A 25,834-nucleotide genomic window follows, 5' to 3' on the forward strand; every position below is an offset into this window, starting at 1 on the left:
GATGAATTCACAAAGTATGGAAATATGCAAGAGTTTGACAGATTGGAGAAACAAAAGTTGTTGTAGGGTGAAGAACGTAAAACAAAAACTAGAGAAGGGGAAGGAGGAGGAAGTGGATGGAGGTGAGGTGAGGCAAGAGTGAATGAGAGAAAAATAGGAGGAAGAGGAGGACTGGAAGGGGAGGAGGACTGGAAAGGGGAGGAGGAGGAGGACTCGAAGGGGAGAGGGAGAGGGACTCCAGCTGGGGATGATAGAAAAAGAAGCCATTCATACTCTATCTTTGATTGAAATGTCAAATGTTCTGTGTTTGTCATTATCAAAGCAGAGGAAGTGATTATAAGAGGGCGCCTCCCACTCTTGTTGCTGCCCTTCAGTGGTTTGGTGTTGGTGCGAGTGTATACGTGTGTGTTCATATTTGTGTATTTGTCATAATGCTTTCTCCTTAGTGGGATGTCTGAGTTCTCCAACAGCAATAGTTCTGCTCTATTTGATTCATTATATCCTGACCCATGACTCTGCAAAGAATTAACTTTGATGCTGCGTTTGTGTCACTCCTTCGTCATGCATGATGTCTGTTCCAACCTTTCTGTCACAGGTCAAAGGTCATTATCAGTTCTTACCTCCCTGCTGCTTTGAACTCCATGACCAGCCCCAATTTGGACACACACACACATGCACTTTTCTCTGTTAAATGTACCTGCTTCCTAGCAGTTTCTCTTGCCCGTTGGTTGTCCCGTTCACCTTGTCAACACAGTACTGATCTTTTAACCTTTATGACCTTGTCTCTCACTAAATCTCTCTGCAACTTCCTCTTTCTACCGCTCACCCCTCCCTGTACCTCCATCCACCTATCCTTGTGTCTTTCTTCTGCTGCCCATCCATCTCCTCCTGTACTGTCTGTCAGCCTGTTTCTGTCCCTGTAGCTCTGTGTTATCACTGAGACGGACATCTAGAGTTTCCTCCTGTCCTGCTTCTGGAGGGTAAAGGGCATAAGACACATAAACTAAGAGAATGACTGACTGAGATGGATGGACTCCCATGGAGAAGTGAATGGCAGTAATGGAGGGAGGTAGAACATTGCCTCTACTCAATGAAAATAGGCTAAGAAAGTCAGATGATGTAAATGTTTGAAAAGCCGTAAATTATGTGCCTTCTAGAAAGACAAACACCTGGAAGACTAGTAAAATAAAGAGAGACAGTTGACCCTTCGCTAAAACAGGCCAGACTGTCCAATCATAGCATAGCATCAGCCAGCTCCGATTAGGGTCCGCCAGCTGTCCGGCTCTGGACCATAGACTCTCATGCAATCTTCAATTGCAGGCTGGTTATGTGGATTTTGAGCTGTCATGGTTGAACGTTGTGTAATAATGATACTCGTTAAGGCGAGTTTGGAAGGACATGCAAGTTTCTAAAACGTTACGTTTTTACGTAAAAACCTGTGGCGCAAACCTAATCAGCATTTGCTAGCACATCATTAACTAGCATTAGCACTACTATGCTATGCTAGATACTATACTGAATATATATACATGCTGCGTTTGTTCTTTAATGATTAGAGCAGTGGACTGTGGATGAGTAATATAATATTTATGCATGGAGCGTAGTAAAGCTTAGTTTATGCTCGCCATCGTGAAGTGAGGCCGGTGTGCACACCAGAAAATGATGTTTGGTCCGCTAATAACTGCTCCGTGATCTGGTTCAGACACGTTGGCTCTCTCTTCCAGGAGCGTCTATTCAGCTTCAGCTCAGTCCCATTGTCTTGCAGTGTTTGCTCGCTCTCACAATGTCCTTTTGATGCCGCAGTGGTCCTTAGCCCTCCCAATGACTTAGCATTCAGAATACTTCTCAATTCAATGGGAAATTAATTAAAGAAGGAGATTAGATTAGTTAATCAGTCACTTGAGGTGCAGGCAAACAAACAGCATACACTTCCTTCGTTTGAAGAGGCTTTATTTATTCTCCACAAATTCAGTTCCTCATTCTGCAATTAAAAAGCCTCCTACCCTGATAAAGAATTTCCTTCCTTTTTTAAGGACATGTGCTCTTGTCATGGACAGCAATGTGCATGCATTCAGGCAATACACAGATTGGCATGTCAGATGTTCAGTGTTTTGTATTCAATGGATGTTTAGCCTTTTGAAGGTCTGTGTGAGCTGTTGACACATTCTCAGTCAACCCGTTCTCACTCCCAACTCGTCAAACACCAAGGGTTGGTCAGGGCCCCTCTGCATCAGAAATCGACGGACGGAGGCCCCCTTCAGTGGCTGTATGCGACGTAACAGGCTTCAACTAACCCCCTTGTAAACCCTCCTGCGGCTTCTTCCTGTGAAGATGGACGTTTGTTTTGAAAGAACACGATGCATAGGATGAGCGTATATTGACACGCCATCCCGACAAGTTGAAAACTAACGCTAGAGGGGTACCTGTTAGCTAGCAGGCTAGTCACCAGTACACTTATAAATTAACAGGGTTTTGTTCAATGATGTTCAATTAAGTAGGCAACGTAAGTGTGTGGACAGGACTTCTGAGATGCTGCTGTTGTTGTTGTTGTTGTTGTTGTTGTTGTTGTTGTTGTTGTTGTTGTTGTTGTTGTTAGGAAATGTGTAAGTTCATTTGATGAAAGCAAACATTTCATATTGTGTTAAATGCACATGTAAATATACAATGTGTAAATCAGACAGTTTTGGAACTGGAGCTATGCTATAATAGTTTCCCCTGCTTCCAGCCTTTATGCTAAGCTAGGCTAAACACATTCTCCTCTGAGCTCTATAATTAACCCACAACAAAGACAATCGATAATATAAACTATTCTCATCTAACTAGTCAAACATGTAGCCTAAACATTGAGTTATCAGATTTTTGCATTCATCTTAAGAAAGTATTGCTCATGTTACATACTGTATGTCCAGCTGCAGTGTGTGAGGAGTGTGTGCAGCTTCCTCCCCAGACAAAACCCAAACAGGAAAACACTTTCTGTGCCAGGCTCGTCCTCCCTGAAGGACACCAGGGACTTTGAGCAGTTTTCTTCCAGCCAAGTCTGCCAAGCCAGACTAAGAATAGCCTGATGCTAATGTCTGCCCGCTATCACACAATGAGCTCATTTAGTGTGAAGGAAGAACTGGATTTGACAATTTACCAACTTAATTAAATGAGAAACGTGTTGTTTTTATTCATTTTTATTGTGGGTCTGAAGGTTTTTTTTATCCAACATCAAAAATGAATAAACCAGCAGGTATTATTATGCATTTGTCTCTGTCTTTGCGGCATTGATCCAAACGTTCGGATGTTTTGAAGTTGGGTTTTCAGTGAAATTGTATTGTAATTCATTCACATTGAGATCTTGCATTCAGCAAAATCTTTTGAGTAAATTTGGCACAAAAATCAACTTGGACTCAGGGATAACTTTAAAAGTTGGTTGTCAAAGGTCACTGTGACCTCACCAAACACATTTTTGGCCATAACTCAAGAATTGCTAATTATGACCATTTCACAAAGATGTCAAATGTTTGTTTTCATTTAACAGTTTTTTTTTTGTGAATAGAAGAAGAAAGGCAGCCACACATAATAAAATGTGAAGAAACGGGGTAAAAAAACAACATAGTGTGAGGAGGAGATGAAGAAACAGCAGTGACAAAGAGAGAGGTTTGTCTCTGTTAATGCAACAGTAAATATTGGTTTTTACCTGGTCAATTCCAGCAGATTGTTTGAGTTTCTTTGCAGGTGAGGAAGTATAGGTCCCTGAGTTCAATTTAATCTTACTTTACATTTCTAACAATGACCACAAATGTAAGATCACTGGTGTTCATGTTAAACATCATGACAACAGTGAAAAAAGTTGTTAGTTCCAACAACCATTCATCTTTTATCCAGGTGTTATTATCTAAATCACACATTTTCAGGGATTTATTTAATCCAGCCAGTTTCTGCTCAAGATCTTGTAACCTGTGACTTTTTTATTTTCTTTAGCTATTGGAGTTTTACGAACGTGCTGGTTTAGTGGTGTATTTTTCTATTTTAAGCTGATATAAAATGGTGACTTGCATTCCTTGTATGTTTCCTTGTTTGAAGGACCTTTGTATTGAAACTACATTCTCCACCAGAGTATAAAATAAGATAAGATAAACCTTTATTGATCCCCACAGGGGAACTTCAGGGGTTGTAGCAGCACAAAGACAGAAATAAATCTGGATAAATAGAGGATTTAAAAAATCAAGAGGAACATACAACTAGTTAAGAGTAGAAACTATACAACAAATGTACAATAATTAAATATTCAAGAGCAATTAAAGACAAAGTTACGAGGTAAGTGGCAAGTTGTGTTAGCACCATCGCTGTACCGATGTGGTGATCTCACTGAAACGAAGGAGAAACCTGTGTTCTGAATGTGGCCTTACAGTTGTGTAGCTGCAAGAATGTCTTCCTCCTTGTACAAACAGAGGAGTGGAGAGTGGCCGGTGGAGGGATGAGTCCATAGAGAGGGAACAGGAGGGCAGCAAACAGAAGGGAGTGTTTTCCCATAGTTAAGTCATAAAATGGTGAATGGGAGTGGAACGGAGGTGTGTTTGTGGGGGTCAATCTGTTTGACACACACACACGCACACACACACATCGAGTCAGAGGAGGGTAAGGCAGTGTGTGTGTACAAATGGACTGGTAGCACACTGAGCTTTATAATAGTTGAGACTGATTTTGAATTCAATTGTGTTGAGTTTAAGGCCTCTAAATGATGAACTGAGTAGATACTGTAGCAAAAACTGTGTCAAAACACTTGTACCACGTACACGTGCCTTCTCTGTTACACATTGTCTCCAAACGTATTACTAGGCTGCCCCCTCTTAGTTAATTAGTCAACTAGTTGGTGTTTTTGGTCTTAGTCGACTATGATTTCTTTAGTCGAACAGAATAACAATAAAAAGGCTTTTTCATGCTGAGCACATCTCGGGTAAACACAAGATTTAAAGTGGTGCTTTTGCATGATTCTTTGTGGAGATCTCAGTTTTACCGATATGTTGATTTAATCAACTATTCTATTAGTCGACAAAATCCTATGAGTGTTAGTCAACTCAAAATGTCTTTGGTTGAGGACAGTCAGTCCTACTGATTGGTCAGGATAGATAATATATAGCTTTGAGTCCCTTAAGTCTAAAATCCTTCAAAAATACTCTTTGGATGTCTTGAAAGAAGCCGGCAATGATCGGCTATAATTGTCTAAGTGTGTGTGTGTGTGTGTGTGTGTGTGTGTGTGTGTGTGTGTGTGTGTGTGTGTGTGTGTCCAGCTCAGCTAGCAGCTAACGGTGTCTTAATGAAGCTTAGTCAGAGTTCAGAGACTGTGACTGACCGTGATGCGCTCCATAGGGCAAAGTCCACACTTAAAACCTCATCACACTGAGAAACTATGGCGACGACCTGAAAGAGGTGGGAGTGTGTTGTCGGGATAGAGAGGCAGAAATTATGAGTGTGCCTCTATAACACTTGTTCCTTGTTACGTTTCTCTGTGAAAAGCACCAACCTGGGGTTTGGACACATTAATGGGACTTGAGACCCTGTGAACACCACGCCATCAAAGCAGACCGATACAGAAAGACATCTGTACTGACCGACTGAGAGAGCGAGGTGTCTATTAGCTACTGAGGGAAACAAGCCGATAGCTGCAGCAGCAACTGTGACTGGTTCCATTAAAGCCAACAGCTGGGCTGCCTCAGCGCTCCCAGTCACCGTTCACATTCAGCCTTATACTGTAACACATGCTGGGAATATTTGGCAATGTAGAGCACATTTCTGTCTGTCGGCTTGTCTGCTTGATGGACATCGTATGCAACAAAGAAGATGTCTTGCTGATATCTATATAGCTGAGCTACGTAGTCAATTAGAGAGTCCTAAAGTCGTGTTTTATTAGAACATAAATGTAACATTGGACTTGTGTAACTTTTTTCAGAGCAGACATTTAAACATGTCACAGCAGGCAAAGCACAGGTGTAACATAACATTACCATTTAGTTTTGCCAGTTCCAGACTGTTGAAAACATATTTAACACTAAAATGTTTATTTTAATTTGGCTTTAAATATTACTAGAATATATTAAATTGAGTTGAGGAGGTAGTATTGATTTGCAGTTCTCATTTTCATTCAACTGGTAACGTTGGGATCGAGTTTACTTCAGTGTAAACAGCCTGCTGGTAAAGGCGTACTTCATCGTTCATTAAGTACGTAGTGTGCAGTATACGTACAGATTTCAAACACAGCTCCTGATCCCCCGCTAGCCCCAGACACTGACCTTGGACCTCTCTGTAGATGGGGAGTGGGTGGGGCCCGCAAAGTTAGTCTCTCAGCTTGAATTCTGAACTAATTAATTTAAACCCTGTCTCCTACACAATGGGGTTTTTATACGACTAATTCCAACAGCAAATACGTTTTTGAAAGAAACGAAATGTTGGAATTTTGGAAAAGTTAAAATAACGTATAGCTGACAAGGTGCAAAACGAGGCACCATTTCACACAAAATGCCATTTATCTAATGTTAACTAAAGTGATTATGAGGCTAAACTACTTTTGGTACAAACCCCGATGTATGTTTTTTGATCATTAGATGGAATCAGTTTGGCTGTAAGATCACAAACTAAAAGGAACAAAGACATGATTTTTAAGGGTTACATTGACTATGAATGTAACCCATCAGTGTTTTTATTTAGAGAGTTCCCACAAACTCCCCCTCGCTCCTCCTCCTCTCCTTTCATGAAGACAACCTGTACTCCCCCCTTCTCTCTTACTTTTTCCTCCTTCTCCTCCTCTTCCTCCTCTCTTTTAATTGAGACAGCTTGAACTCCCCCCTTCTCTCTCCCTTATCCCTTCACTAATTATGGAATTTGTCCCAGCTATCTGTTACAATAAGGCACGGAGGGAACATATGAAAGGAGTAGTGGATCTGGAACGTGGAGAAAGTCAAGGTTATAGGAGAGGAAACCTCCCTTCCTTCTCTGTCTAACCTCACTTTTTTTATCATCAGTCCTTTTTTCAGTAGTTCCTCTGTTCTCCTCTTTGAGTTTGGACACATTTGGAACATTTTCAGGTGAATTTCATGGTTATTGAATCTGTCAGGCTGCAACATGTCAGCTGACTATGTCTGTGAGGGAGTTATCTGAACCATGTCAGAATAAAAAGTAAAAAAACAACTTTACACTCAAATTGGGAACAAATCTGTCTCTTTCTGTTTATTCGTTGCAGTTTACTGCAGGTTATGACTTGGTTGTTATGAGATGTTCGTGAATGATGCATAGTTCCAAAGTTTTTTTCGGATTACACTGATGAGACCAAAATGAAATGCTGCATCGTGTCAGAGGTAATATCTCAAAATGCAGCTCATCGATTTCACCAAACTTGGCTGATGCACCAAACCGTTCAGCTGTTGTTTTTAAAACTGCTCTCACTGGCCCATTAAAAATCACATTCTTATTGATTTAAATTCAACAAGAAGAACTGATTTGAAGTCTAAATACCAGTTTGCAAGTCTTTGAGGCCGGCTTTGTGATTAGCAAAGTGAAGCCTCGGTGTGTACAAAGGTGTTGGAGAGAGAGAGAGAGAAAGAGAAAGGGGGTGATGCTAATAGTTGAGGACATGATGAGGGTAATTTGTCCTGGAATGTCTAATTCCTGTGTTTCTCGCCTCCTTTGGACCCACAAACCTTTACTCCTGGACCAGCATCTAGACATGTCATACTAACTAGTTATTTTCTAAAATGAACTGGGCTTATGATACAGGCCTATGTAATTTAAACCATAAAACCAAGTTTTAACCCTCAAACAGCCATTTGAAGACTCAAAATCATCTGTTGTTGGCCAGGTATGTTTAGGCATTCAAGGAATTTGTCTGTGAGGCAAGGAGTGGACAACATGTCCTCACTTTTCATAAATGTCCTCACTCTCAAGGTCTAAAACACACAATAGAAGTACAAGACATACACACACACACACACACATACTGTGTGCAGGAGTTTCCACATCCTGGGGGGATGTTGAATTGTCAGACAGAGTGGTGGAACAAGGCATCAATCTGTAGAAGAACCCTGAGGATAAACTGTCCCTCCAGGGCCTCTTCTGCCTGTTCCACCTCCCTCCTTGCCACTTTCATTCTGCTACTCCTCTTCACTGCTCCTCCATCAGCTTCCTCTTTTTCTTATCCTTTCAGCTTCTCTCTCTCTGTTTATCTGAGCATTGGCATCTTTACTTTGTTTTTTCAAGAGGATAAAAAAAAAGAACTCAAATGGCACCCCAGATGCATGAAAATGCTTTTTTTCCTCAGCCATGTGCAGTCATAATGGCATAGTTTGTTCCAAATTGAGTTAGAATAAACTGAGATATGACCTTAAAATTCAAGGCTGTAAGCTTGGAAAGCTATGCAACAAACTGTAGACACTGAACATATAAGAGTCCATGTGAATTAACTTTTAGTTTTAGTTTGTTATTGAAGGAATGTAAGCAATATACAGTATATGAAGACATCAAACTCAAAAAAATCATCTTGTTTTGACCCCCAGGTGCCAGAACTCTGTCCAATGAATGGACAATACAGATACAACAAAATTCGTTTTTGACGGCTAAAACAGGAGCAGTAGAAGGGTCATCGTTCTTTCTCACTTTTACCCTTTTCCCTCCCCCTCCTTTCCTTCCTTCACCCTCCCTTCCTCCTCCTTCCTCGTCTAACCTGATAAATATTCTCTGAGAAGAAGCTTCCCTCAGTATTTCCATGATGGGAGTCTATCTCTTATCTCTCTTCCCGTCCTTCTCCTCCAATCATCTTCATGTCTGCTTTTCTTTGCTCATTGTCTTCCCCTCTCAGCTGTCACCCTCTTGTCCTCTCTAGTGCTGCGCTCCTTACAAAGACGGGACTTCTAAATACCCAGGATACTCTATAGTTGTCCAGTTTGGAAAAACTAGCGGAGAGACATGGATGAGATATCGTTGATAGATCTGTAAGTCTGCAAAACAGCTGATGTTATGCTAGTGTTCCTTAATTAACGGGCTATTTAGCATAGAGCATTTGCAACTGTAATAGTAGTTTTGCTTTTAGTACATATTCAGTCTTTTCTTTTGCACCAGTGGAGATTTTACTCACGTTATTACGTTTTTAATACCTTGTGATTAGGACATTGAGTTGAGTTAAGAGATAAAAGACATTATAGTGTAAAGAATTTCCAATTATGAGATATGGAAGTTACAAGAAAAGTCATCTTTTCTGATTTCTGTAGTATTTAACATAAAATGAGGCCTAAAATGAAACAGCTGGATTTGAGTTAAAATGCCGCTCTGCTTTACAGCAATAAATTATATCTTGATTGGTCGCGCCATTCCATTTTGCTTTCCAGTGGGAAGTCAGTATTTCCACCTTTGTGACATCCCTAGAATGCAACTCATCACAGAGTCTTAACCTAGCTTTTCTTTTCTTGTTCTAACATGTCGGACATGGGCATGTGTGCATTGTGAAGGAGTGTTTTAACACTGTGCAAACCCACGTGAAGATGGAAAGATAAAGGCAGAGTGTGTAATCTTAACATTTCTGAAGTGCTTTCGAAACTCCGAGATCACTGGCTGAGCATGTACGGGCCGGCTGCATGAATGTATAGGTGTTAAAGGTGTGAAGGTGAAGGCTGTCTATGCACATCTTTAGCCTCTGGGCAGCGAAAGGCCACCTGGAGAGCTGTGCAGTTGGAATATGGAGGTGGTTATTGGGAACATGCAGGCTGTTATTAGGTACAGTTCTCTGAAAGTGTTGGTTGGTTTGCTTCTCTCTCCCGTTCTTTTACAGGCGTGAAGATAATGTGTACTTGAAGGTGACCTTTTTCTCTCTGGAAAAGAAGACGACTGCTTAACTCAATGATTACTAATAAGTTGCCAACATTGGGTTTCAAAGTAATGAATTTGAGTCCCTTTTGTTTCTCTCACAGTTTAAATCCCAGCAGCAGATACTTACAGGAGGCTGTACAGGACAGTTACCTCTGAGCTAAATTTGAATATTGCTGCTCTAAATGTGAGATATCTCCACCCTTGGCCTGGGGCATAACCAAACCTCCCTTCCGACCAGGCTCATCGCTGTCTTTTAAAGGTTACATTTGTGCATTTATCGCTGTCAGGACTGTAAGTCCTCAGTGTTTATGATATAAACAGTAACAGACACGTGCTAGACTGCACATGGGATAAAACTTCAGCTTTCATGGATCGTCTGATGAACGATGAAGAAAGCTGGTTGTTTTGACGGATGGCGTACTCGTGCTATGATCGACAAAACCCGAGAGCCAATTTAAAATGGGGATTTAAAAACAACAACAATTGCCACAACCGACGACTGTCGAAGCTTGGTAGTAGTGTTGTGAAATGAAGTGCTTCTCACAGTTTGTGACAGTTCTCCAAAACTAACAGTGTGACAATCACACTTAATTTACCAAGTGATTGTGTACCTTTTTAAGAGATTGTTCATACACTGTTAAATTATTATATACCCATTTGTACAGTTCAACACACTTTTCCTTTGCGTACCATAGCAGGCGTTTCACCCCGTCTTCGAGTAGCTTTCAGATGACCAACTTTCAGATGACACTTCGTGCCAACTAGTCCGTTTCAAGCATATTGAGCTCCTTCGCGCCAATCACCTTGAGTTTCTCACTTGTGTTGGAGGATAAATCACTCCGCAGTGGAAAAGTCAAAGCCTCTGTCTGCTTTGATAGACGCAGTATCGTTTTCAGTCCTTATAATTCCACAAGAGGCGTCTTGTTTTAAACTGCGAAACCTGAAACCGTCAGAAAATGTTCTCACTGAAATCTAAGAGGAGCCGTGAAAGTCTTCCCTCAGGAATCTTTGTCAGGAATTCTGCACTGGGATCCTGAAGGAAGAGTAGATGGGCATTCCCGAACCCCTGGAGAGAGGGAGGGAGGGAGGGAGGGAGGGAGGGAGGGATCAATGAATGAATGAATGAATACATGAATGAATACATGTTCGGGGAGGATTAGGAAGGAAAGAGAGGTACAAGAGAGACACTGAGATTGACTTGGAATGTGATAAATTACCTTCGTTCTTTGGGAAGCTCTCTCATGCATGTACATACACACACACACACATACATACATACATACACACACACACACACACACACACACACACACACACACACATACACAGAGCAGTTGCTGTCTGTCAGACAGACAGATACACTGATAGACTGTAAAAGACGTGAATCAACTTTTCACTTCTTTCCTCTATTAGAAATTGTGTGTGTGTGTGTGTGTGTGTGTGTGTGTGTGTGTGTGTGTGTGTGTGTGTGTGTGTGTGTGTGTGTGTGTGTGTGATTACAACAGCTGCTCCTCAGTCTGGCACTACTGGATCGGTTTGCAGAGACGGAGAGAAACAGATTACACATTGACTGACGGATAACAAGAAGAGTCAGTGGAAACGGAATGAATGAAAGGTTTAATGTTTCACAAGGACAGGGTCATTACATTTTGAATATTAATCAATCGGCTAATCCTTTCCACAGACTTGCAACCTTTGCCAGATGTTATCAGATCATCGAAAAACATGACCTTTGGGATATGTATTTATCGTCAAGTTTAATAAGAAAATGACTCATTTCTTAAAGGGTACTTTTAGGCCAATATCTATAAGAAAATGTGGAGTGAGAGGAGGGCCGGTGTTGTCAGAGTTTGTTGTTTTTGGGATGGCGTAGTTTAGTGTCATCTGTCTTGAGGGTTACCCTTAAACAAAGCCAGTCGGGGGATGCAGGAGACAAGCAGAAGCACTTATGACCACGGAATGGTCCTTTAACTCATTTCTGTATACTGACAGATGAAGCTGCAGCTCCGTCTCTACTTTACAACTCTGCTACACACACACACACACACACACACACACACACACACACACACACTTATCACTCTTGACGCCAACAAGACGCCAGAATAATCTTCCCATCCGCCTGGCTTACTGTAAAGAAATATCTCACACGCGTCCCTACACACACACAGGAACATCTGTTGGTGCTGTGTGATATCAGATCAGTTGGTTTCACTGTCGCGTCGTGTGAGCTCTGATTGAAGAGCTTTTTCTCCAGCGATGAAAACTTTGAAATCCCAGTGTGGATTCATTGCAGTCCGTTTAGATTCCATCTAGTTTGACTTAGTGCTTACATTTTAACTGACTGCAAATGTATCTGGTAATTCTGACAATCAATTATTTTTTTCAACTCATTTAACAAGTTAAAATAACAAACATTTGCTGGTTTTCGCTCCTAAAATCCAGGAGTACTTTTGGGTTTTGGGCTCCAGGAAGATGCCATACGAATCTGTAAATATCTTTGATACTTAATCACACAAAATTAATTGGAGTAGTTTTATAATAGTTCACTCACACTCGACGACGGCACTGCAATACAGCTTTGCAAAAAAAGCTAGTGAAGGCTAAGAATTAAACAGATATATGTTTCAGAGGTCAAGAATAAACCTTCATGCTCAAATCAAAATAATAACCGTCTTGTTAGTGCAAACCTCCTCTGAGAATCTTAGAATGTGATATTGGTCAGTAGAAAATTAAACAATGTCAATTTTGAGAAGTAATTATATTGTTTTTAAGGCAAAAATGCTCAAATTCATGGTTTACAGCTTAGAGCGGAAGCCTTCAAATGCGTTTTATTGTCTGATCAGCTGCCCTAATCCCAAAGATATTGAATTTACTGTTATTGAAGACCAAGAAGACCAGCAAACATCATCATTTAAGGAGTGGAAACCGAGGAATCTTTGCTATTTTTGCTTAATCATTTTGATCAATCAAAATTCGCTCCGTAGATGATAATATTTACTATCTGTACAAAACGTTGTGCACCATGAGGATTCAGCCACAGCATTTTCTCCATAAGAGGTTCATGACCAACGCTTTGACTTTGTGTCAACAGATGACATTTACACTCGATGTGTCCGCTCTTATCGCTCTCACTCTGCAGTGTTTGTACATGTTATAGTGTCTCCTTCATCCCTCCATCCGTCATCCCCCCATCCTTCCCTCTGTCCCTTTTATTGTGTGTCCCCTGTCTTATCTCCATGGTTACGTTGCACCAGGAATGTGGTGCCACGGAGGAATGTGTACAATTATTAAACCAGCTAGAGGCCAGACACACACACACACACACACACACACACACAAACATACACATACATTCCTTAGACATACACACAGTATACGTATGCATTCACACAGTATCTTTAGTGGGAGTTGATATTTCTAATTTACATATTGACATTTCAAAACTATCAACACATCTCTTTAAGTAGGGAAGGTGTGTCGGGTAGAATGGAGTAGTAGTAGTAGTAGTAGTAGTAGTAGTAGTAGTAGTAGTAGACCACTTATATCAGGTGTACCTGTATAACTGAGCTTTTAGTACAATGAGACAGTGAGCTAAAGCGTATCAAACAAAGTCAGAGAGCCTCTGTAGATCTCCGGTCTCTTCTTGAATGTAATTTTAGCGAGTGAGAGTGAGCTATACCCAGCATGCCGTTCTGTGGTGTAACCGTTAATACACTACACCGTGTTCACATAGGGCACTACTAATAAATATGTCTGTAGATCTGATGAGCTCGCACTCTTCTCTGCACTTGGGTCCTTAGCGATACACCCGCCAACTCTGAAGTCCAACGTTAACGGACAGACAGAGACACTCAATCAGTTCTCCAGTAAACGTCCGTAATGTTCAGTAACCATTCACTCAGTCACATGTCTGTAATAGCTTAGTAGTTTGTACGAGACAAAGTGGTTTCCAGACATCTTTGATGGCTTGATTGGTTGTGAGGGCGGGGCTGTCACAGAGAAGAGATGCCTCCACTCTGAGTTATTAGCGAGGAGCGTTTTTTTAATTGGTATCCCCAAAGAAAAAAACGTTGTTTCCATAAATGTCTTTAGTTTTGTTTTTCTTCCAATATCTTTCTTATTCTCTCCATTTGTTTTTCTCGCCGCAGAGTTTGATTGATGGGATTGACAGGCAATTCAGGGAGGCTGACCTGGGAGGCTGCCACTAATCCATAAATCCTGTAGAGGGGTGTGTGTGTGTGTGTGTGTGTGTGTGTGTGTGTGTGTTGGGGAAAAAAAAGGGGTCAGCGAAACCTTTTGTTGTAATTGTGTGAGTGTGTGTTTTTAGACCAGGCAACAGACTGACTCCCACCGAGTGCTGGAGACAGACAGCTGAGAGAGAGAGAGACTGAGTAGTGCTAGATTACACAGGGAACCACATTTAATCACCTCCATCGTACATTCGTGGGTTTATTACAGTCTGTGATTGGAAAAATCAACGCTTCATTTCCCATTAGAGCTGCAACTAATGATTATTTTCATCATCGATTATACGGCTGATCCTCTTTTATTATGGATAAATGAGTCACTGTGAAATGAATTATCATATGACACATTACATGAATGAAATAGTAAAATAATACATTGTTAAAACTGAGCTGGAGCAGGGCGTAGGCAGTGATGTGACTGGCTCACCAAAGCAACAGCCAATCACATAACTAGCTCTGCACCATTCATCTTAAATGACAAAGACTGCAAAAAATTCGATTCAATAACAATGGGGATTACTAGCAGGATTTTAAAATAAAGAACAATACATTCCCATGCACATGCACACACATTACAACACTTCACGACACAAGTCACACACTATGACCTCTAATATTTTGGAAGGAAATTCAAAATATCTTTTCTGGTGTGGCCAGAAATCTTAAATATAGAGAAAAGTTTGGTGATACGACTTGCAAGTGCAATTATAGATAAAGTGGATTGTTGCATTCAGAATCAAACTGTATGAAACAAATAATGTAAAAACACAATATAGTCTGAAGTTCAGAGCGGATCACCTGATCTCTGCGTGTTCAGTCGTGTGTTTTCAGTTAGAAATTAAGTCTTTGGTTCAAAGGATCTGCTCTGAACTTGAGGGCGCTCCCTGAGCTGGTCAAACTTTAACCCTGGAATCAGAGGAATGCTTCTGGATTTGTCCTCCAATGTCTTTGGCCCTGAGGGACGTGCAGAGGCCTCGCTTTCTGTTTCCTGTCCTTTTAGATCTCCTTCAGACACACACATATATGTTTTAAGTAGAAACCACCCTTCTTTCTGTAATAAAGCGCATTTAAAAGTCTCTTATGACCTCTTTCTTTCTATATATGTTGACAGATATTTCTGTTTACCAAATTAAAAAACAACAAAAGTGAGCAGAGTGGAGGAATGTAACGCATATTTCCATTTCTACCGTTTTAATTACATGAAAACACAGAGTTGCAGTCTGAAACAGTTTTTGATTTCATGTTTGAGAAATGATGTAAATCGTGCAGGGAATGACAGTTTTGAAAGTTGCAGTGTTGTAATATTATGATACTGACAAATTGCAGTAACTGAGTATGAGTGGTTGGACAGATGGAGATGGATGAACACGAGTCTCCTTTGTCAACAGAGATGACATGTCCTCCTCCTCCATCCGCCCCCTTGAAACGCACACTTCTGGCATTTCACAGTGATAGAACTAGTTCTTGCAGGTCTTTCTCTGTAAGTGCATCAATGTCTTTGCATGCTGTTTGTGTGTTGTTTCCGCCTCTGACAGAGCTGCCTGTCAGAAGGAGGAAGTATGGCGATCACAGGCCGAACTCCAGTAATGGATGGTCAAAGTGTGTGTGTATGTGTGTGTGTCTGTGTTTGTGTGTGCTCCGATGGGGAGACAAAGACCAACTAAATGTTGAACAATGTTAAAACAGAAAGACAAGTTGGTTGTTTTTTAGATCCAGGGATTTAAGTTCAAATTATATTTTCCGTCAAATTTGCCCAATGTTTGGTCCTCGAGCTCACCCTGTGTGGACAGTACGAGAGTGAAATCTAATGTTACATCTTAAAACGGTTGCTTCAGGACTTAATATGTACACAGTATATATATAAAATGACTTTTGAAGTCATTGAAAGGGGGAAAAAAAGGAGATGGGTAAAATTTTCTCTGTAAAGGGCAAAATACGAGAGTATCACGATAAGGGCGAAGATATAAAAATGGAGATTGATTCATCTTGCATCATGCCTGGCATAATCTGCTGATGCTCCGATTCAAAATGAGACCAAACTTTTCGATGGAAATCAGTTTTTGAGCCACTACAAAAAGTTTAAAATGTGGCCTGCAACAGGTAAGGCTTGTTTTTAGCCAGAAACAAACAAGTACAAAACCCAAGAGAGGCAACGTTGCAAATAATACAAATTGTATTGCAGATTTAACTAAACTTGACATCGTCATATGCTGCACTCAAAAAGCAGCTCTCAACACACACACACACACGCGCAGGGGATGTGTAAAAATTAAATGTAATTAGTTGTAATATTTCTATGTGCGTCATCTTGTTATTTCAGTGTGTTCTGTTTCAAGGTCTGACGGACGAAACGGTACAGCTGGACTTCTCTTTGCCCATGAGAGCAGTTTGTCATCGCCGTCTAACCAGCTTCAGGGCCTTTTCAGGAAATGAGTGAGGGATGACAAGTGAAAGAGAAGAGGCTGCAGACAGCCGGAGAGCTGGGCTGAAACCTGAGAGTGTGATTGCAGAGCACCTGGTGCTCATTACTGACCGGAATCAGTTTTTTGATAATAACTCAGAACCTAACATGTAACACGACATAACGGATCAGACGCACTGTAGTTGGTTTTGACGTGATTTCTCTCAGGAGGGAAGAAGTTTCACAAGTCAACTGTGGACCGCCGAATGGGTTTATTAGAAGCTGGCAGCGTGTCTTGTTTTCTCCTCTATTAACCCCATTGCATTCTTTTTTTCCCCTTGTGTTCCCTTTCATTTCCCATCCTTTCTTTTCTTTTTACTTCTTTTCTTTCTTGTTTTTCCCTTTGCTTGAATTTATTGTCAGATGCCGTTTTTTCTTTTGTTTCATGTCTTACCGTTTTCTTCATTTCCTTTTATTTTCATTTCCTTTCCTTGTTTTCTTTTCCCATCCTTGACACTTTTCTTATTTTCCTTCCATTTTCCATTCCTTTCCATTTTCTTTACCCCTTTCCATTTAATCCTGAAGTTACTGTGAGATATTTTTAACTGGTTATGAAACAGTCTGAATGTGTTACTCATGACCCTATATGGCCCACAGAAGTAAACAAGACCATCAGTGAGAAGATTGGCTATTTCTTTGTGGTTATTCTTAATGCTGGTCATCGGTGCCACCAGGTCGGATTGAAGTGAATGAAAATCGTGCAGGTTCACCAGAAACTCTTTCAGCTTCGACTTCAATCAGTAACAGATGTTTCCCTGTGAGACTTTCACCGATCGACCGTATTTTAAAACAAAGCTGCTCGCTGCGATAAACAACATCATTTGATTTCACATTTTATAGACAAATTGTATCTATTAATCAAGAAATGATTCTGCAGCCTATTCGATAAGGAATGTGTGAATAATGTGAATGTCTTCTTCTCTGTCTCTGCAGCTCTTCCATGTTGCCTACGTGTTGATTAAGTTCGCAAACTCTCCCCGTCCGGACCTTTGGGTTCTGGAGAGATCCGTCGACTTTGGTCAGACCTACCAACCCTGGCAGTACTTTGCCTGTGAGTATTGCACATATACTGTATATATTCACCTATACAATGCATACATATGTGTGTGTGACTCCAGATGTTTGGTCATTAGAAGCAAACAGAGTCAGATTCCATCAGCATCACTTCATGCTTTCCTAACTTCCCCCAGGATAAGATTTAATTCTCCCTCTAATCTCACAGTTTAACAGCAGCCCCGAGGGCAGGCGGCTGATTGGTTGGTTGGTTTGTCGGTCAAGTCGGAGGAGGGGGGACATTACATCATAGAGCTGCTAGCTGATTGGCTGTGGCAGCTGTCATTCCATGTGGGCTCCAGGGGAATTCCAGGCATGTCTGCCAACAGGTCACAGCTTGATGTTCACCTGAGTAGAAGAGAAAGAGGCAGAGGGGGTTTGGGTCTGCCTCATCTCTGTGTGTGTGTGTGTGTGTGTGTGTGTGTGTGTGTGTGTGTGTGTGTGTGTGTGTGTGTGTGTGTGTGTGTGAGAGAGTGTGTCTGTCTGTGTGTCTACTCATTAATTTGGATTATTGAAAGCTGCACCAGGTGTTCAAGATGGCAGAGAAATAAAGTGTCTGCAGTTTGATAGCCGTCTTTACCCTGGAATTCTTTAAAGTGAAGTCGGTAAACTTAAAAGCTGGCAGTACACCAAAGCCTGTTCTCTGATTGCTGTTGAATACATTACTGCATGCATAGTCACAGGGACTCACTGTCTGTTTGTTTAATGCTCTACAAGAGTGAGATCACCTCCCACCTGCTGGGAATTTTTTAATTTAAATCTACTACGAGGAACTTTCATTTGTGTTGATTTTGTGTGAGTGTGTGTGTGTGTGTGTGTGTGTGTGTGGGGGGGGGTGTAGGGGTACCGGTTGGATGGGACATCTTGACATTATAAAATCACCCTTGCCTCCTTTGCCTTTGCTTGTTTTCATGGTCTTTCAGTCTTCCTCCGTGTCAAGGTCACTTCTGAGATAAAGTGAAACCATTCCTGGAATGTAGCTGTGTCTTCATGAAGAAACAATGTGACTTAAACAAGCTGAAATCTCAAACTGTCAGACGCACTTTTACAGTTTGATTATTCTTTAAAGGCAGAGGATGGTTTCTCTAAACCCAAATCAACCAGCTAACGTTAAAATGAAGTGATGAACATAAATAAGATATCATTGAGAATCAACCAACCTTTTTGTGTGCGTTCACACCTGTATTTGGGTTAATTTGGTCCAGGAAAAAGTACATGATAAATTGTTGCATTTTAGTTTTGATTCCTGTTCACTCTGACTTTTTTACGAACGAACCAAGAGGAGTAAACATTATGCAGACTGACGGGTAACTTGTTGATTGTCATCCTGCCTCATCAGGACAGAAGTTTATGCAGCACTTTAGTGTCAGATGTGTATATTTATGTTTCTTGGTGCAAATCAACTGGATGTTATGAATAATGAATCCAGGATTATTACTGTGGGATCGCCGTCACACATTTTTTTTTTTTAATGGAGTTAATTAACTGACAAAGAACGTGTTGGATATAAGCACAGCAGTTATAACAGCTTATGACCAATTAATCAGGGAAAATACCTTGCTGTGATGGATATGTGTTGATAAATAGGTTATATACATTTATATCTTAAATGATGAATTGATCGGTAGTCTGTGGATTTATATTGATTCAGAGTTAGGTTTACAGTAGGTTAGGCTTCAAGAGAGTCATACAGAGTTAGTGTTTTTGGTGGAAGCTGATGATTGATGATGTCATTCCAGCTGTTGTGAAGCTGAAAAGGCTGCTGCTGAGGTATATTTAAGGAGAACTAAAATATAGACCTCCACCAAGCCGAGACCCTCCTCTAATTATCACACTGAGACGCATCATTAAAGACGGTTCACACTCCTCATGTTTAACACGAGGGGATGTTCACACGTTTGCAAATGTGCTTGTGATTGATTAGACGCTTTTCTTTTCTCTCCCCCCTTTCTCTCTTGTGTGTGTGTGTGTGTGTGTGTGTGTGTGTGTGTGTTTAGCCTCCAAGAGAGACTGTATTGAGCGTTTTGGACAGGAAACCATTGAGAGGATCAACAATGATAATGACATCGTCTGCACCACCGAATACTCCCGTATAGTCCCGCTGGAGAATGGAGAGGTGAGTGTGTGTTTGTGTATGAAGTACTTTAATGTCTTCGTCCAACGCTGTAGAGCTGAAACAATTAGTCAGTTCATTTATTAGTTGAGCCACAGAAAAAGTTGTTCATTTTTAAGCAAACATTCCCTCATTCCAACTACTCAAATGTGGGGATTTGTTGTTTTTCTTTATCTTAAAATCTTAAAATCTTAAAATCTCCTCTCATGATATAGGTGATTTCATATCTCAATAAAAATATGTATCACAATGTAGCAGGTTTTCAATTATTTAATATATTAAATAACCACACGGTCTAGTAGTCTTAGGTAGGTCATAGTCGAGTCTATTTTTGTATACTCCTGTCTGAATTTGACAAAAAAAAGAGTAGTGTTTCATTTAATTGTGAACTTTAGTGCAAAATGATCAGCTTTTCTGTCAGTAAGTGCTTGTTATTTATTCAGACGACATAATTGTGTAATATTATATCTTCATATATGATTTCGCCACACTACGATTACATTAAAATAAGATAAATCGTCATTTTGAGTTATTGCCCAGCCCTTACTATAAATGTGCCAAAAGTAAGTTTTTTATTTTTGTATTTATTTATATAATTGTACATGAACAAAACAATGATTGAAAAAGGACATAAAGGTACAGAGTATTTTTAAAAAGCACATTATAATAGTCATATTAAGTGTTAGTCAGGAAAACAATCCTGCACTATTACAGAATCAAAAACAAACATTTTGCTGGTGCCATGATATCAAACTATGAATATGATTTGGTGGATCCCTTTGATGATTGCAGGTTTTTCCCAGACTTTAATGTTTATATTTATAATTTGGTCAGCTGATAACCAGCCTCTGTCGTCCTCTCCCAGATTGTGGTGTCCTTGGTGAACGGTCGGCCCGGGGCCCTGAACTTCTCCTACTCGCCAGTACTGAGGGACTTCACCAAGGCCACCAACATCCGGCTTCGTTTCCTGAGAACCAACACGCTGCTGGGACACCTGATGGGAAAGGCGCTCCGTGACCCCACTGTCACCCGCAGGGTAATGCAATCCAACCAATTAGGAATGATTTGTTGATGCCATATTCTTCCAAAGAATGATTGATGGAAAGAGAATAAAACTTCTTTGTAAATGCAACTTTTATTACAGTTTGTCTCTCCAGACTTTCAGCACAATTTATGCATATTAGACGATCCCTTGGTGGGTTTAGTAGAGTCAAAGAGATTAATCGATAGATTAGATGGTCATTGGTTGCTTTAAGTACAATTTTAATAAAAAAGAACATTTACGAACTTTACTTAAAGCAAACAATGACCACTTATAATGCATTATAGACATGGAAATCATAGAAAGTGTTACCAGGCAGTCCATTAGAAATTGGAAGGGGAAACGGGTAAAAAATCAGCTTACCAGCATTTTACAAACAAGATGTGACATTTTAATCAGTGAGCTTCAGAGGTTCCGTTTCTGACCTTTATGCATCTCTAGGCGTTTGCCTCATATTTACCGTATACAGACATGAGGGTGGTGTGGATGTGGGATCATATTTCCCGAAATATTCCTTCAACTAAGACGTGAAGTACAACAACATATCGATGATAATAACTCATGTTGTGTATTGTTTTCATTTTACAGTATTACTACAGTATCAAAGACATCAGTATCGGAGGACGCTGTGTGTGTAACGGACATGCTGAGTCCTGCAACGCCAACGAGCCCAACAACCCCTACAAGTAAGATACCCAACCTTCAAAGGGTCAATAAATATCACACAGACACACACAATCTGGGAATCAGACCAAACTGTCTTGACTCACAGACTTGTGGCAAACCAACATTGTTTTGACTGGACTTTTTACTGCGTGTGCGTGTGTGTGCGTGCGTGTGTGTGTATGTGTGCATGTGTGTGTCTTGGTAAATACAGCAGCTTATAAAAGTGATTTATGTTCTTACAGTGACACAGACGCATCTACCTGTGTACACACATACACACTCCCACACTTATTAACACACTCAAAGCTGTGAAATGCAAATGACCTAATTCATATCCTCGAGCTACTGCTCTGATCTGATGCATAAGGGTTTCAATTATTCTTGGCTGTAGTTGCGTTCTGTGCTGTCTGTCTTCATCATCTTCAACATACCTGCTCACCTGTGTTGCAAGTAACAGCACATGAGCCTGCTGATTAATAATGAAGGAAAGGAATTAAAAAAAAATGTACAATGCATGTACAAAGAAGCACTCATCTGTAACGTCTTTCTAGTATATATATATATATATATATATATATATATATATGTCTTTTGCTACCGGAGATTTGACCAAAACTCTTCAGGAACAAGATTCAAATCAGATTTTCATGCCATTAGTGTCAAATCTCAAGCAAAAAACCAAGTCAAGTCTGAACAAATGAAGGGTCGAGTGCCAACACATTAAAGTATCTCATCCTCTGTCAGTAGAGTATTTATATCAGTTTTCAGGGTGTTCATGCAGTTTCATGGTAGCAAAACAGCTGGAGTTGGAGAGGAAGACGTATTTTTACAACTTTACAACTTACATACAAAAAAACTTCCTGTCCTATATTTAGTTTTGTTTTTGTTGGAGCGGAACAACAAGATGGAGCCTGTTTTAATTAATGTGGATGAACTCTGTGTGTGTGTGTGTGTGTGTGTGTGTGTTGGAGTCCGTGAATTTCCAGATAAGTGTAGGTGTCTCATGAAGAAGCGGAAGTGGGCCGTATATATTTAATTTAATAATAAGCGGGTGTATTGCATGATTACATTTGTGCATGTGTGTGCAGGTCATTTGTGTGTGTGTCTACCTGCAGGCTGTGGGGGATTTGTCAGATATTTTGATGTACAGTGAAGGAGAATATACTGCTGCTGAGGATATTTCAGCTGTGATTTGTTGGACAGTAGATACAAAGAGACAGGTGGCTTTATTTATTTTTTTCTACTGTAAATCAGTGGTTGTCAATATGGGGGAACGATCTCGTGTAGGATTAGAAAAAAATTAATGCATAACTCTACTTCACTGATCATATATTTGTTTGAGTTTTAATGCCAAATAACCGCTTGACTTTCTTTCTGTTCAGAAAAAAGTGCTGGGATACAGAGGTGAGGAGCATCTTGCATACAAATAATAAATAAAAGGCAAAGTTTCAAGGTGGATAGTTTCCATAGGAATGAGTGGGAAATAAGGGGAATCAAATGTAAATACAGGGGTCTTCTGCTCAGGCTGTATTACATCTTATGCAGATAGAAACAAACCTTTTACCATCATAAGCAGACAAAATGTTTAACATGTCTAATAGAAATGAAAAAATCGATTTGATCAACAGAACTTTTTTTGAAGACAAAAAACAAAATGCCAACAAAATCCATTGATTTGTTTGCTGTGTGCAAACTTTGTATTTAAAGGGAACAACACATTTATAAAAGAACTGTTTTACAATAAAGGATGATAATTAAAACTCCTCCATTAGCATGCTTAAGCTACATCCCACATGGTCACAGCGAGCTAGCAAAGACTAGCAGGTGTTAAATCACAAGTTTATTCACTAAATATTGTGTTAACTGTCACCCCTAATAAAGTATGTTTTTTATCATCAAATCTCACCAAATTCCTAAGCTTAACTTCCCTTGGAAAATGTCCTGTATTCACTGACCCTTTGCAACCCTAACCTGGATTAAGGTTGAATTACAAGAGTGACATAACAGTCACAATAAGCAGCAGAAGAACATATTGATTTACATCATCAGCCCAAAATGGGTTGTGTGCCTGGTGTTAAAATACAGTCTGGGTGAATCCCTCAGGAGAGACTTTCCGATCTCCAAAAGTCACATCTGTGTTTGAGTTGGTGTCTTTTTAGACACTGAGCAGAGCAGAGTTCAGCCTCAGTCGCTCTGTCAGGTGTGTGTGTGTGTGTGAACTAAAGCTGTTTCAGCTGAGCCTCATGTCCTCTGCGTGTCCGTCTGTGTATGTGGTAGAGGACTGTGTGTGTTTGATGGGTGTTTGTAATATCTCGGTGGGGCCCCGATAGTTACTGTAAGAAGACGTGTGTATACTTTCATCTATCTGCTTGCGTGCACACACATCTTCACACGACTCTATGCAGAAGACCTTCTCCCCCAGACGTGTAACATATTTCTCTGCTGAAGGCAAGAGGACTTTATGAAAAATGTTGATTTTGTACAAAATGTTACTTGCTCTCCTTTCTTCATATGCTCTTTACACATTTCCATGTCAATACCAGTTAAGTAATCTAAAATGACAAATTAAAACATCCCAGGCTTTGTAAAAATATTGGCTGTCTTATGTTAATGCCACCAAACTACTTACAGGTTCAAACTAATCATAAGAAGAATTTGTAATTTTTCTCTTCTACAACACAATTATGTGTAATTCAACCAAGTCTTAAATACACTGCGTTTTTTGAATGGCTCTAGTTGTATAGTTTCATACAGTATGTGAGCTTTAATCTCTTTCTGGCAGCCGAGCGATATATTTACACAACGGAGTGTGTTTACACTGCCATGGTAATGTATGGCCGCTTAACAGAGAGTGCCTGCAGGCTGATGTACAGTACAGTCAACCTGAGCGTGTCCTGGCTTCACTCCCTTTATACCGCATTCGAGGGAATTCAGGAGATTATGTTAACAAAGCACATTGATACTCATCTGCTGAGAATATAATGGGTACCACTATAATCCACTGAAGCTGTATTTTACTGTGCATGCTTGGAAGGGATCTTGTGACGTACTGCGTGTTGTCCGTACAGTGAATGTGTGTTTATATTGTAGATGTCATGTTAATAATGCAGAGGTTTAACTGAAAATGTAACCAGAGGTTTTAAATGACGCTTAGCAGAGCTAATGTGTCATGTCTCATGGAGGACTTTGCAGAGAGATTGGGTTACAACAGTAACAAATATGTGCACAAGATGATTGATGTAGTTTATGATCATTTTACAAATTTGGACCCAAACATTTGGATACAGTTGGATAAACAACAACAGTTAAGTGTGTAATAATAATAATGTCAGCTCATAACAAGTTTTCAGGGTTCAATATAATAGTTAGAATAAAGTTATAATAATTTTGACGGAAAACTTGTATGTGTAGCAGACATCATGTCGGGTCATATTGTTGCCAGCTGGCTGCTTGGTATATATTGTATGTCCACATAGCTTGTTCTGTTCTGCACCATTTGGTTTCACTTTGCTGCATCACCTCCAGTTCAGGATCAGAGCTCCGAGAGGTGACGCTACATCTGGGTTAATCATTAGCATAGCTGGTGCCGTGTGTGTACGTGTATTAAGTGTAATTGTGTCTCAACCTATATATGTGTGTGTGTGTGTGTGTGTGTGTGTGTGTGTGTGTGTGTGTGTATATATAGTGATTGCGTGTGTGGTTAAAAAGACCTTTGGGTGTCGGAATAATAACGAAGCATAAAAAGGAAGGAACTGCGGAGGAATATAAGTTGTGTTCTTGTGCTTCTTTTATAATTCCTTGGTGACGTAAGTATCGAAATATTATTGATGTGAATTACAATGAGTGTTGAGAGAACGGAGAGGAGGCTCATATTTTTGGAGACTCCTCTCCGTTTTGTTATTTGATGCTGAGAGTTGATCACTTGTAAAGAGTGTAAAGCAGAGAGGTTGTTTAACGATTGACTAGTTTCCCGTCCTAAATGCTTTTCACAATTAGCCAAAATCCTGACAGAATTCCACATTTAGATACAGCGGTTCGTCTATTATTTGGTAAAAGACTGACGTATTGTTTGATTTGTAACTGGTCTTTCACACATAAAAGAGTAGTTTACCCTAATGGAAAGAGCAATCACTGAGACATGAGCCCTGTCAAACTGTTTAAACTAAATTAAATCTAACTGACATTTAAAGTATTGTATTTGTGATATTGCAGGAGATATAAATATGTGATTCAGGGGGATTCTGGTATTTCAAACAGTCAGGGATGTGGATTTATTTCCTGTTGCAATGTGGTTTATACTTTATGAAAGAATTCCAAATATTCTTCGTCTCTTGAGTCTTACAGTTACTGTTAGAGTGATTTTTAGACTTGTTTCATGAAGACAGGTTTTGGATTGATGGGAACACGGCATG

The 25,834-nt window shown here is 40.1% G+C and overlaps 1 protein-coding gene across 1 annotated transcript in view; it reads left to right on the plus strand.

The window, feature by feature from the left end:
* Positions 1 to 25,834, plus strand: part of lama5 (laminin, alpha 5) — a gene marked incomplete at both ends in the record, with an annotated part of 88,490 nt that overhangs the window by 15,929 nt on the left and 46,727 nt on the right. Inside the window, 4 exons of the mRNA XM_079169842.1 lie at positions 17,482 to 17,599; positions 19,599 to 19,717; positions 20,580 to 20,750; positions 21,345 to 21,442. Coding sequence (XP_079025968.1) covers positions 17,482 to 17,599; positions 19,599 to 19,717; positions 20,580 to 20,750; positions 21,345 to 21,442 — 506 coding nt within the window. The remainder of the gene's footprint in view (positions 1 to 17,481; positions 17,600 to 19,598; positions 19,718 to 20,579; positions 20,751 to 21,344; positions 21,443 to 25,834) is intronic.

The sequence above is a fragment of the Pholis gunnellus genome, assembly GCF_910591455.1.
Source record: "Pholis gunnellus genome assembly, chromosome: 2".
NCBI classification, from domain to species: Eukaryota; Metazoa; Chordata; class Actinopteri; order Perciformes; family Pholidae; genus Pholis; species Pholis gunnellus.